Consider the following 13247-nt stretch of genomic DNA (forward strand, 5'->3'; position numbering starts at 1 on the left):
GTGCAATGGGTAAGGCATTGCACACAGCTGACCTGGGTTCGATCTTTGGCATCCTCTCTGATCCGCCTTCTGGGCACCCCTGAGTGCAGAGCCAGGGGTAACCCCTGAACATCCCCCCCAGGGTGTGGCCCCAAACTAAAAGAAGTGGTGGTCAGGAAGTCCCCTGGTGCCACTCCTGGTGATACTCAACCAGCTGAATTGTCCCTTAGGTTCTTGGGCTCTGCAGGGCAGGGCCATCGCGTGAAACTGAGGAACCTCCAGGGCTGGGACCAGGTGCGGCTGTGGCCGTTAATGAGTCACTTTCTCTTTATGAGCTTGAGTGTCTTTATGGGAAAGTCCTGCCCGCCCAAGCCTTGTTCTACCAGAGTGGATAAGCCACTTGCTGGGGAGGCTAAATTAGTAAAGAAAATTAAGCCTTAGATAAAGAAGTGGTTTTCAGGATTCCTCAGGAAAATGATTTATCAGTCGGGAAAGTCTCTTTAATGTGAAAGACTGACCAGGGCAAAACAATTCCTGGGTGGGAAGAAACTGCCCTGCGGACCTACTGTGGCAGACACGGACAAGTCTTTCCTTTAATACAGGTTTCTCAATTTCTTTTTTTCCGGGGCTATACCTAATGGTTCTCAGGACTTACTCCTGGGTCTGTACTCAGGATCATTCTTGTTCAGGGGACCATATGTGTTATGGGGGAATGAATCTAGGTCGGCTACATGCAAGGCAAGTGCCTTACCCACTGTTATATTTCTCTGGCTCCTTTCTAATTTTTCAAACATCTTTTAAAAGTTATCTTTGGGATCTAGAGAGAGTACAGCGGGTAAGGCTTTTGCCTTGCATGAAACTCACTTGGGTTTAAAGGTTTGGGGTGTACGAAGTGGTATCACATGGTCAACGTATTCAAGTGCAGGAAAAAATATGCCAAACGTATGTACACACATGTACATGCATGGGCACATAAAACAAATGCGGTGAAATGTTAACTTTATTATTGTTGGGGTTTTTTTGGCCACACCTGGCTGTGTTCAGGACCTACTCTTGATTATGTTTCTAGGATCACTCCTGGCAAGGCTCTGGGGACCAGATGTAGTTCTGGGGATCGAGCCCAGGTTGGCTGTGTGCAATGCAAATTCCCTGCTTGCTGTGCATCTCTGTGGCCCCAAATGTTGACTATTTGAATCTAAATGAAGGGTATCATTGTATCTGTATCACTGTCATCCCATTGCTCATTGATTTGCTCAAGTGGGCACCAGTAATGTCTCCATTGTGAGACTTGTTACTGTTTTTGGCATATTGAATACGCCATGGGTAGCTTGCCAGGCTCTGCTGTCCCGGTGGGATACACTCAGTAGCTTGCTGGGCTCTCTGAGAGGGATGGAGGAATCAAACCCTGGTCAGCCACGTGCAAAGCAAATGCCCTACCCGCTGTGCTTTCGATCCAGCCCAGGTGAAGGGTAATAGACTATTTTCAAATAGTCTTTGAAAATTTGCAAATAAATGCCGTGTGTGTGTATGTGTGTGAAGACTTTGAATCTGGTGGATCTGAATCTTAATTGTCAACTGTACCCTCTGCCTTCCCCAACTTTTTTTTCCCCCCACCCGGCAGTGCTCAGTGCTTACTCCTGGCTCTGAACTCAGGGATCACTCCTGGAGGGCTCAAAACACCATATGTGATGCTAGAGAGTGAACCAGGCTTGGATGAATGCAAGGCAAGCACTCCACCTGCTGCACTCTCTCTGACCCTTCCCCAACTTCTTTTCTATAGGATTTTGGGAAAACTGTTTTTCACTTTTGCCAAGGGTTTCCCAATTGTAAGTGGGGTTAAAAATACTACCTATAGGATGTACTCAAGAGTAAAGTGCATGCCTTATTGCCTGTGACCTGGATTTAAGCCCTGGCACTGCAAAAAAAAAAAATAAAAATAAAAACAGAACCTAATATTCCTCCTAAGCATGTGAGGATGAAGGATGATGAGTGTAGAGTTATGGCAAGTGCTCAGTTAATGCTAGTTAGTTATGACCAATTATATATCGCCATGCAGGGACATATAGATGGAAAAGTTGGAATGTTTCCACTTCAGGGATGCTGGGACTTGAAGCTGGAGTGATAGTACAGTGGGCAGGCACTTGCCTTGCATGTGCTTACCTGGGTTCAATTCCTGATATCCCGTAGGTCCCCCTACATCTAGGAGTAATTCCTGAGTGCAGAGCCAGGAGAACCCCCTGAGCATAGTTAGGTGTGACCCAAAAACTGAAAAATAAAAACATTTAAAAAAGAATGCTGGGGTAGTCCTGGAAAACCACAAAAGGGCCGGCAGGAAAGGTACTTATCCTGCATGTGGTCAACCCAGGTTCATTCCCTCACACTCCATATGATCCCCTGAGCCCCACAAGGAGTGATCCCTGAGAACAGAGCCAGGAATAATCCCTGAACACCATCGGGTGTGGCCCTCAAAACAAAAAACAAAGCGAAACAAGAAAATATTTCTGAAGCTCTATTGTCAACAACTTTGTAAATCATGGAATCTAAATAAAAAAGGAAAGATCTTGTTCTGTTGGAAAGAACTAAGATCATTTGGGGATTGTCATAAAAATCCCACTTCAGTGATATTGAAGAAACCTGTGAAAATACAGAACAGTGTATTTATGTGTTTGCGGGTGATTACAAAGTGGGTAGAAGGGCCCTTGAAGGTCTGAGGAAGCAGTGGGTGGTGCTGTGGCAGGGAGAGAGAAACTTTTGGGGCCTTGGGGTGGGGTGACTTGTCCCCCAGAGCGGATAATCTACCTGCCTCCTTGCCTGCTCTGTCCTGCCCTGGCCCCTTCTCAGAGCCCCTCCCTACAGCTGTGCTCATGTGTGTCAGTGGCTGCCCAGGCTTGGGTGGGCGCCGGTGAGGTGCAAGCTCTGGCCCTGTGAGTTTAATGCTTGTGCAGGAGGAGGGGGCTTCATCACACCAGGAGCCAGCACGGTAATTAATTGTGTTGAATTTTATTGGCAAGCAAGTGCTCACATTTTCCAATCAGCCTTGACCAACCAGCGAGGGTTCCCAGTGAGAGCTTTGGTTCTACTGCTTTAACATAATGGCCCAGTTTTCTCTCTTTGCCTCAAGAGGCAAGAGATATGCTGAGGGCAGGGTCTAGGCCACGTAGAGGGCCTGGAGCCAGGGTCTTATATTCACAGGCAGAGCATGGGGCCTCCTAGAGCGTTTCCTAGCTGCTGCTTAGGGTGAAAGCTGCGCCCATCAGGAAGAAGTATTGCTGGTGGGGTGGTGGTGGTGGTTGCTGCTGCTGCAGGGGAAGCCTCTCAAACTCTTCAGGAGAAAGAAGCATGGAAAGATGCGTCCAAGTTCAGGTTCCTGGCTTCCTTTGTCCTAGTTCATCTCCATAGAGTTGATGTACTTCTTCACCCATCTGTCCTCTGGGTTGGCACACACCTGGCGTTTCTTTCGCGTGACAAAGCTATGGGAGAAGAGTAGCGGGTGAGCATTGGGACAGATATGGGGAGGTTTTATGGGGAAATGGTGAGGGTGTTTTGGGGAGCTCTAAGGATTGTATTTGTGCCTCTTAAGGGAAGGATTCAGGGAAAGGACGAATGGAGAGGTTACTGAGCCCGCTCGAGAAATCGATGACTAACGGGATTTCGTGATTCGTGATTCGTGAAGGGAAGGATGCTGCCTCTTCTGGAGGACCCAAGGGCTCTGAACCAGAACAGACTTGTGTGCACTTCAAGAAACACATGAAACTTGGGGAATGGAGAGAAGATGGACCTGAAAGTCCCAAGAGCCTGGTGATCCCCAGGAGCACAGGGTGGAGCAGGTCAACGCTTAGCTTTTATCAGCCCTTGTATTCCAGACCCTGTGCTCACCATGCAGAGAACAGGAGGTGTCATTCAAGAACTGAGTCACGACTAAGAGGGAGACAGAAGTGGCCACACAGACACAAGGAAATGTGACTTCAGGTCACACAGTGCCTAGTGCAGAGTGTACCAGCCAGAGGGTACATATTCAGCATGTGCGGGTCAACTTGAGTCTTATTTTTTGTACCACACTGGTGGTGCTCGGGGCTTACTCCTGATTCTGTGCTCCAAGTCCCTCCTGGAGAGGCTCAGAATAAGATGGGATCAAACTTGGGTCAACTGTGTGCAAGACAAGTGCCCTACTCACTGTACTATCTCCCCAACCCTGGAACTTGAGTTTTTATTCCACCACTGAACCCCCCGTTGAATCACGTGAGTTTCTGAGCATATTGGCTGAGTGCTCAAACGTGGGTGGAAATAAGGCTACAAGTATTTTGAGCTTCAAATGAGAGCCTCTCTGGGTGGTAGTTTGGAAAAATAGAGCTGTGGGTGGCTATTGGGATGTGGTAGCCCTTCTACTTTAGGGTGGACCAGAACAACTTTAGACCCAAGACTCTGGTAGTAGATGCCATGGCTTAGAGAGCTTGAGAGTCCTCAGAACCTGGCAATACCAAGACACTTTTTCCATGAACTGGTGAGAGTGAGAGGTCCTCATCTCAAGCTGTTGACTGTGAAAGTTGGGACTGTAAAAGATTGGGGCTGCTGGGCTCAGCCCAGCTGCCTTCCTCACCTGTGTGTGAAGACTGATTCTCTCTGGAGGAGGCCTTGGCCTGGAGAGCAACATTGCCAGCTCTCTCATGGGTAAGCTCTGTCCTCATTTCAAATATTTTTAAAAGTCAATTAATTAATTTATTTTAATTGAATCACAGTGAGATGCACAATTACAAATTGGTTTATGATTGGGTTTCATTCATAAAATGTTCCAACACATGACCCTTCACCAGTGTACATTTCCCACCAGCAATTTCCCCAGTTTTCTCATTTTGTCCTTTTGGGGGGTGGGGGAGGTGGGGACACCCAGCATTTTTCTGGCTCTGCACTCAGGAGTGACTCCTGGACATTTTGGGGAATTGTAAGTGGTTCTGGAGTTCAAATCAGACTATCTCTCTGATCTCCCTTACTTGACTTTTTTAACCCCAGACTTTTCGCACAATGTGAAGGCTTCATTTGGTGAAGATGGGGATTTCTTTGTCCTCTTTAGAGATTTATCAGGAATAACTATTCCTCGGCCCCTCTTTCTTTCTTTCTTTCTCTCTTTCTTTCTTTCTCTCTTTCTTTCTTTCTTTCTTTCTTTCTTTCTTTCTTTCTTTCTTTCTTTCTTTCTTTCTTTCTTTCTTTCTTTCTTTCTTTCTTTCTTTCTTCTTCTCTCTCTCTCTCTCTTTCTTTCTTTCTTTCTTTCTTTCTCTCTCTTTCTTTCTCTTTCTTTCTTTCTTTCTTTCTTTCTTTCTTTCTTTCTTTCTTTCTTTCTTTCTTTCTTTCTTTCTTTCTTCTTTCTTTCTTTCTTTCTTTCTCTCTCTCTCTTTTTTCTTTCTTTTTTTTGTGCCACACATGGCAGTGCTCAGGGCTTAATTCTGGTTCTGAACTCAGGGATCACTCCTGGTGGGACTCTGAAGACCATATGTGGTGCCAGGGAACCTGGGTTAGCTGCATTCAAGGCCAATGCCCTTCCCACACTACTATTGCCAGGAGCCCTCCTATGGGTAATGGTCACTTGCAGGAAGTTGCAGCCTTTTCTGAGCCTCACCCTGAGCCACTAGACATTTCTCTTCCACTTGCAGATGAGTCTTCTGAAGTTAGTTTCAAAGCTAGCCTTCCTCTGTTCACAAAACAAACACAGGAAATCCTGCGACTCTCACTATTCTCTCTCCCTGCTGGTGGCCAGGAAGTGAAAAGGTCAGGAAACTGACATTGGGATGCGGTTGCTCAGTCCAGCCCCACTTCTGCATCCCTGCAGAAGGCAATGCCGTAAAATGGCCCCACCTTGCTAAGTCATCTCTTCCTTCCAGCGCTTTGTAGACCCTCTCCTGACTTATTCTGCTCAGGGTCATGAGGAACATACCCCAAGAAAGCACATGCGTCAAAACTTGCTGGGGTTTTCCTCTGACTTCCCTGTGGTCTGGGCTCCTGTGGGCACACAGTGGGCACTTAACTGATGCTTACTGAATGCATTGCATCCACGCAGCAAGTTTTACTTGTCACTTTTGGCGGAGGGTTTGGGTCACACTCAGCAGTGTCCAGGGGCTTGTGCTCAGGGCCCACTCCAGGCAGTGCTTAGGGACTATACGTAGTGCTGGGGATCACATCAAAGTCAGCTACATACAAGGCAAATGCCTGACCCTCTTGTGCCATCTTTGCCCCATCACTTGTCCTGGCAAGGTCCCTGTCCAGCTCATGCCACACTTCACAGCACCATGTCACAGCACTAATATTTCCCCTTCCTTGCACTCACTCCAGCCTCCCAGTGCCTTCTTGCTTTGAGACACATTTAAAGCAGAGGCCCGGGAAAGAAAAAAGGAAAAAAAAAAGAAAAAGAAAAAATAAAGCAGAGGCCTGGGGCCACAGAGGTCTCGCACAGGGTTAAGGTGCAGCCTGGTTTGTGGACGATCCTTGTTTGATCTCTGGTATCACATGACACCCCCATGAACTACTGTGCTGACTCGACCCTCCCTGGCCTGTAACCCTGAGCACTGTTGGATGCGATCCCAAAACACAACAAAATGAAAAACAAGAGGCTTCAAGGCCACACTCCCTCTGCCCAGAGTGCCATTCCCTTGGGCTCCTCTGCCCGCGCGTCCATCTCAGTGGCCTTCCACAGCACACACTTCCCCAAGGTCCTTTCATCTGCCCCTGAAGCTGCATGAACTCCCTTTCCTTTTGCAATTTCTTTTTATGGTGGTGGAGTGGGGGTTGGTGGTAACCTGGGACCCACCAGGGCTCTGTTTATTGGTGTTCAGGAGGCTGTGTGGTATCAAGGGGCAAACTCAGGGCACCTTGCATGTCAGGCATTGCTTCTGTCTCTCTTAGAAAAGTTGTGGGCCAAACTGGAGGTGTTCTCACATGACAGGGTAAGGTCAGTACTGCCTTTCCGACCTGCTCCTGGCCCCTGCTAGCCCGGCTCCGTCAGAGCCAAAAGGCCACTCTGAATACTTCTGACTTTGCCAGGGTCACAGGGAGTTTGGGATTAAATTGCCACTTTATGGAGAATCTTAAGTGATGATTCCTTTTTTGTTCTCTGACACTCTGGCCTTATCTTTCTCCAGCTTCACTCACCATGAGTGTCACTTTTGCAGAACAAAGGGTTCCAGAGACAGTCTCTATCCTTCACTTACTGGGCAGCCTTGGGCAGATGAAGACCCTCGGGCAGATCTAAGTTCTCGGGGCTCAGCTGCAGAATCTGAACCTCGTAGGGACTCCTGTGTGGCCACTGAGCCGTAAGGTGTGGCCCGGAGACCCTGATGCACAGAGGCCTCCCAGAGAGGTGCAGCGGGGCTAGATTTCCCCCGGGGTTCTGGCTTTCCTCTTTGAAGGAGAATCTTATTCCCATGCCTCATCATTGATAGTGTTTTTGTTTCTGCACCTACCCGACCTCAACCTGAATCCCAACTTCTTTTGCCTGTTCCCAGTTCTGAGGTTGTAAGGGGATTTCAGTGGGGGCCGAGGGACCTGGGGGCACTCTTGGGTTTGTTACTGAAAAGGGAGGACCGAATTCATGTTTCCTATGACAGATGACATTCAAGTGAAAACAAAACCAAACCACAAACCTGTAGGACCAGAGAGATAGTATAGGGGGGAAGGTGCTTTCCTTGTGTGCAGGTTCAATGCCCAGTGCTCCAGATGGTCTCCTGAGTGCACCAGGTTCTATCTCTGAGCATAGAACCAGTAAGTCCTGAGCCCTGCCAAAGGTGTCCCTCGCCCCAACCAAATAAACCCCCCTCAAGAACCAACGAAAAACTACAACACACTTGTGAAGGTCTGAGACCTGCTCTGGCCCAGTCAGGGTGGAGAGAGTTAAAGCACACGCCTTTGACATGTGCCTAGCGGACGGGAAGCAGGGTAGGACCTGACAGGAGGAGCCCAGCTAAGGGCACAGGTGGAGGGAGGGTGGGGCACGGCACCCCCCTCCAGAGGGTCCCTCAACTGAGACTCACACGACTGCCGGCATGGAGCACTTGCTGCTGGTGTAGAAATAATCCTGGATGTGGGCCCGTGGCACGGAGCGGCCGATGTAGCCGAAGCAGCAGGGCGTGGTGTCCGAGGCGTCTGGGAGAAGAACGAAGGGAAATGATTTCACTGCCCGTGCACACTGAGTCTCACACCGAGCGTGTTCTAGCACTTTCCTCCCTTGGCCCAAACCCAGACTCACTGGTAACATCACAATACTGAGGCAGGCTGGGGGGAAGTAGGGGGGGGGCAGCCAACACTCCCATCCTGGGGTGCAATTAATTCCCTTCCCCCTCTAATCCCCAGGGCTCAGGTTCTCAGGGCGTGCTTGGTCTCCTCCCGGGTTGTCCCAGGGCCTTTTCCTTATTGGTGCCCTCCTGGGATCCTCGGTGGATTCAGAAACTTGGTTTCTTTGAGCCCTGTGGCAGTTGTGGGGACATTCGCCACACCCAGAACTCTGGAAGGGGTCTGCAGAGGCCGTGGGCATTCAGGAACCCTTGGGAGGAAGCTTGAAGAGAAGTTTCCAGACAGAGGAGCACTGAGTCAGTCACCTTGTTTAAGATGACTGTGGGAATGTCCTGTTTCCAATAGAGTGCTTCAGAACAAGCAGAACACCAGCTTCCCGCAGGCCTAGCTCTGTACCCTTCATCCAGACCCGGTATCTCTGGGCCTCTGTTTCCCCCAGCTCAGTGCTCTAAGTTGGATGACTATTACTATTAGTTTTGGGGAGGGGGGACACCCTGCAGTACTCAGGCATCATACCCTGATTTGTGCCCGGGGCCACACCTGGTGGTGCTCTGGGGATCATATGGGGTGGCGGGATTCCAAGGGGGACCTCAGCTGCAGCTCACGCCAGGAGCACCTTAACCTTTGTACTCCCTTCTGGCATCCAAAGTTGTGACTATTCTTTCTTTCTTTCTTTCTTTCTTTCTTTCTTTCTTTCTTTCTTTCTTTCTTTCTTTCTTTCTTTCTTTCTTTCTTTCTTTCTTAATTGAATCATCGTGAGCTACAGTTACAAAGTTTTAGTGTTTGAGTTTCAGTTATCAATGATCCAATATCCATCCTTACACCAATGCACATTTTCCACCACCAATGTCCCCAGTATCCCTCCCCCCATCCCGTCCCATCCCTCCCCCGACACTATGGCAGACAACCTCCCTCTTACTCTCTCTCTCTACTTATGGGCATTATGGTTTGCAATATAGATTACAGATAATGAGAGTTCATTATGTTTGGTCCTTTATCTACTTTCAGCTCACATCTCCCATCCTGAGTTATCCCTCCAACCATCATTGACTTGGTGATCCCTTCTCTATCCCATCTGCCTTCTCTCCCATGAGGCAGGCCTCGAACCATGGAGTAATTTTCCTGGCCCTTGTCTCTACTGTCCTTGGATATTAGTCTCATATTACTATACTTTACATTCCACAAATGAGAGCAGTCACTTGTCTGTCCCTCTCTTTCTGACTCATTTCACTTAGCATGATACTCTCCATGGCCATCCACTTATAAGCAAATTTCATGACTTCATCTTTCCTAACAGCTGCATGGTGTCCCATTGTATAGATATACCAAAGTTTCTTTAACCAGTCATCTGTTCTCGGGCACTCAAGTTGTTTCCAGATTCTGGCTGCTGTGAACAGTGCTGCAATGAACATACAGGTGCAGATGTCATTTTTACTGTGCTTTTTGCACCCTTGGGATATATTCCCAGGAGTGGTATTGCTGGGAAGTTGTGATTATTCTTTTCTTTTTGGGAGGGGTCACACCCAGCGATGGTCAGGGGTTACTCCAGGCTATGCACTCAGGAATTACTTCTGGAGGTGCTTGGGGGACCGTATGGGATGCTGGGGATTGAACCCTGGTCAGCTGCATGCAAGGCAAATGCCCTACCCGCTGTACTATCACTTAAGCCCTATTCTTAAGATGATGAGTGTAGAAGAAACAATTGGCACCATACCATACCAAATCCATCTAGGCAGTTAATAAATTTGATTATCCTTTCTCAAAACCCATTTACTTTTTTTCTAGTGTATGAAATAGGGGAGTCTATGTCTGCCTCTGTCTGTCCTAGGAGTTTTCCTTTGAGCTGCTTAGAGGTATCTTGGAAACCTCCCAGCCATAGGTAGGAGCTGCCTTGCATACTTAGCATAGATGTGCATTTGATGAGCCCCATGGGGCTTTGGATGGAGCTTAAAGGCACAGGAAGTTGATTTGTAACCCTACCAAGTGGTAGTTTAGAGATCTCGGGGGGCGGGGGCTGGGGGGGTGAAGGGGACACCTACACATCTGGGTCAACAATATATAGGAATGTAAACCGGGGTCTAAGAGATAGTCTAGCAGGTGAGGAACTTACCTTGCATCTGACCAACCTCAGTTTGCCTCCCGGCACCACGTAGAATCCCCTCGGTACCACTGGGAATAATCCCTGAGCACAGAGCCAGGCATAAGCCCTGACCACTGCCAGATGTGTCTCTCCCCTCCACCCCCGCAAAACGAAAGAAAGAAAGAGAGAAAGGAAGAAAGAGATAGAGAGGGAGAGAGAAAGAAAGAAAGAAAGGAAGAAAGAAAGAAAGAAAGAAAGAAAGAAAGAAAGAAAGAAAGAAAGAAAGAAAGAAAGAAAGAAAGGAAGGAAGGAAGGAAGGAAGGAAGGAGGAAAGAGAGAAAGAGAAAGAAAGAGAGAGAGAAAGAAAGAAAGGAAGAAAGAAAGAAAGAAAGAAAGAAAGAAAGAAAGAAAGAAAGAAAGAAAGAAAGAAAGAAAGAAAGAAGGAAAGAAAGAAAGAAAGAAAGAGAGAGAGAAAGAGAGAAAAATTAAGTAGGGGCTGGGATTAGCTCAGAGATCAGGACTCCAGGCTTTGCATGCACCAGGACTGAGTTTGGACCTTGATACCACATAGCTCCCTGAGCCATCCAGGGTGTGACCCTGCTGGTCCCTGTCACTTCAGGGCCCGAGAAGCTCTGTATTCCGGGGTCTTTGCATTGGACTTCCTGGCCTGTTTGGCAGAGTGTCACTGAGAATAGTTCCCATGCTCCCTGAGCCTGTATGGGTGATCCCCATCCCCACCAAAAATAGAATGGAAAAGGGCTGGAGTGTTAGTACAGCGTGTAGGGCATTTGTCTTGCACACGGCCGACCCGGGTTCAATCCCCAGTATCCCATGTGGTCCCCCAGCACCGCTAGGCGTAGTTCCTAAGTGCAGAGCCAGGAGCAACTCCTGAGCATCGCTGGGTATGACCCAAAAAGAAGAAGAAAAAGAAAGAATGGAAGTCACAGGATCCAGAGAGTGTGAGTGCTAGAGTTGGAAGGAGGGTAGGACTGGCCACACTGAGAGGCTGGTGGCCAGAACCTGCACTTACGTGGGGAGGCCGATGCAGGTGTGCACAGGGCTGCAGTGGCCAGCATGAGAGCGAGGGCAGCGGTGGACCCCTGCATGGCACTTGGGCTTCTGAGCCTGGCACGTTCACTTGCTGTCTCAGGTTTTCCTCCAGGTTTCACTGCAGCTCTGGCCCTTTATAGGGGACCAGGCCAGCAGAGGGGGTGCTTCCCCCGGCTGGGGGAGTTTCCAGCCGGGCTGCTACACATTGGCTCTTCTCAGCGTGAAGTCACAGCAATTAAAATATTAAAATAAAACCGAAATCATGCCCAGAAATATCCTACTCCCCAATCTCTGGAGGAAGCATTCTTCTCTCCTGACACACTCAGCCTTGCACCCCGGGGGGAGGGGCTCCTCCCGAGCTCCCTTGCTCTCCTGGGGCGGTTAGGGCAGCGCTAGAAACATCTTGGTGGGGTTTAAGTGATGCAGTATGATCTGTGCCTCCTCTTTCTTCTCCATGAACGGATGCTGGTGGAAGGTGATTCCCTGTGGGGGTCGGGGTTCCCCTGACATGTGCCCTACAGGAGGAGAGAGCAGCTCCTCGAGACACAGCAAGATCTGAGCCTCAGTGACAGTGTGAGCAGATAGGCTTGGGGTGTGTGCGTGTGTGTGTGTGTGTGTGTGTGTGTGTGCGCGCAGGCGCGCGCGCGAGTGTGTGTGTGTGTGTTGGGGAAGGTGTTCTTACTTTTAGCAGCATAAAGGGATTCTCCCCAACTCCAGTCAACTTGGTGCATGATCCTTGGGGTACAGGCTTGTTGAGTGAGGAGAGGGGGACTTTGGACCACACAGGGCTATTAGTAGTTGTCTATTGATGATTCATACAATATCAGTCATTATTGTGCTATTCTTTTTTTTTTCTTGCTTTTTGGGTCACACCCGGCAATGCACAGGGGTTTACTCCTGCTCTGCACTCAGGAATCACTCCTGGCAGTTCTCAAGGGGACTATATGGGATGTGGGGAATCGAACATGGGTTGGCTGTGTGCAAGGAAAAATGCCCTACCTGCTGGACTATCGCTCCAGCCCCACTTTGTCCTATTCTTAGGCCCATTCTCTCTCTCTCTCTCTCTCTCTCTTCTCGTCTCTCTCTCTCTCTCTCTCTCGTCCTCTGCTTTTGGACCACACCTAGCAGTAGTCAGGGCTTACTACTGGTTTTTGTGCTAAGGGATCACTCCTGGCAGGGCACAGGGGTTTATATAGGGTGCTGGGGATCAAACCAAGGTCAGCCACATGCAAAGTGCTTTAACTCATGTACTCTCTTCCCAAGCCCGGCAAGCTACCGAGAGTACCCCGCCTGCATGGCAGAGCCTGGCAAGCTACCCATGGTGTATTTGATATGCCAAAAACAGTGACCACAAGTTTCACAGTGGAGATATTACTCGAGCAAATCTATGAGCAACGGGATGACAGTGACAGTGACAGTGACTCTCTTCCCATTCCTGTATGTTAGTGTTCAATATGCTTTTGTTTAATATGTACATGAATAATACATCCAGAGTTATAGAGGTTTATATACATGTATATATGTCTTTTCCTTTCTTCTTTTTTTTCCATACCCAGAGATATTCAGGGTTCTCTTGGCCCTGCACTTGGGGACCATTCTGGCTGTGCTTGGGGGACCACATGGGGTGCCAGAGATGGAATCTGGGCTGGCCCCATGTAAGGCAAGCACTCTACCCACTATACTATCTCTCCAGCTCCCAATTTTCTTCTATCTGAGGAAACTTAGTTAATACTGGGGTGTCACCTTATCTCTTAGGTCCACCTGAGCACAAAAGCAACAGGCAAATGAAAGGGCTTTGGGCATCTTTTGTCTACAGTCGTCAGTCTCAAGAGAGGAAATGGAGACCCAGAGCGTGGAAATGACT

The 13247-nt window shown here is 48.7% G+C and overlaps 1 protein-coding gene across 1 annotated transcript; it reads right to left on the minus strand.

Moving 5' to 3' along the window:
* Window positions 1–2800: 2800 nt before the first annotated feature.
* Window positions 2801–11490, minus strand: CCL5 (C-C motif chemokine ligand 5). The gene is made up of 3 exons (XM_004608589.2): window positions 11364–11490; window positions 7995–8106; window positions 2801–3449 (listed from the first exon to the last, which is right to left on the minus strand). Exons 1-3 carry the CDS (start codon window positions 11437–11439, stop codon window positions 3362–3364), a joined length of 276 nt encoding a protein of 91 aa, XP_004608646.1. The 5' UTR covers window positions 11440–11490; the 3' UTR covers window positions 2801–3361.
* Window positions 11491–13247: the final 1757 nt, after the last annotated feature.

This window comes from Sorex araneus, chromosome 3 (assembly GCF_027595985.1).
Source record: "Sorex araneus isolate mSorAra2 chromosome 3, mSorAra2.pri, whole genome shotgun sequence".
Taxonomy (NCBI): domain Eukaryota; kingdom Metazoa; phylum Chordata; class Mammalia; order Eulipotyphla; family Soricidae; genus Sorex; species Sorex araneus.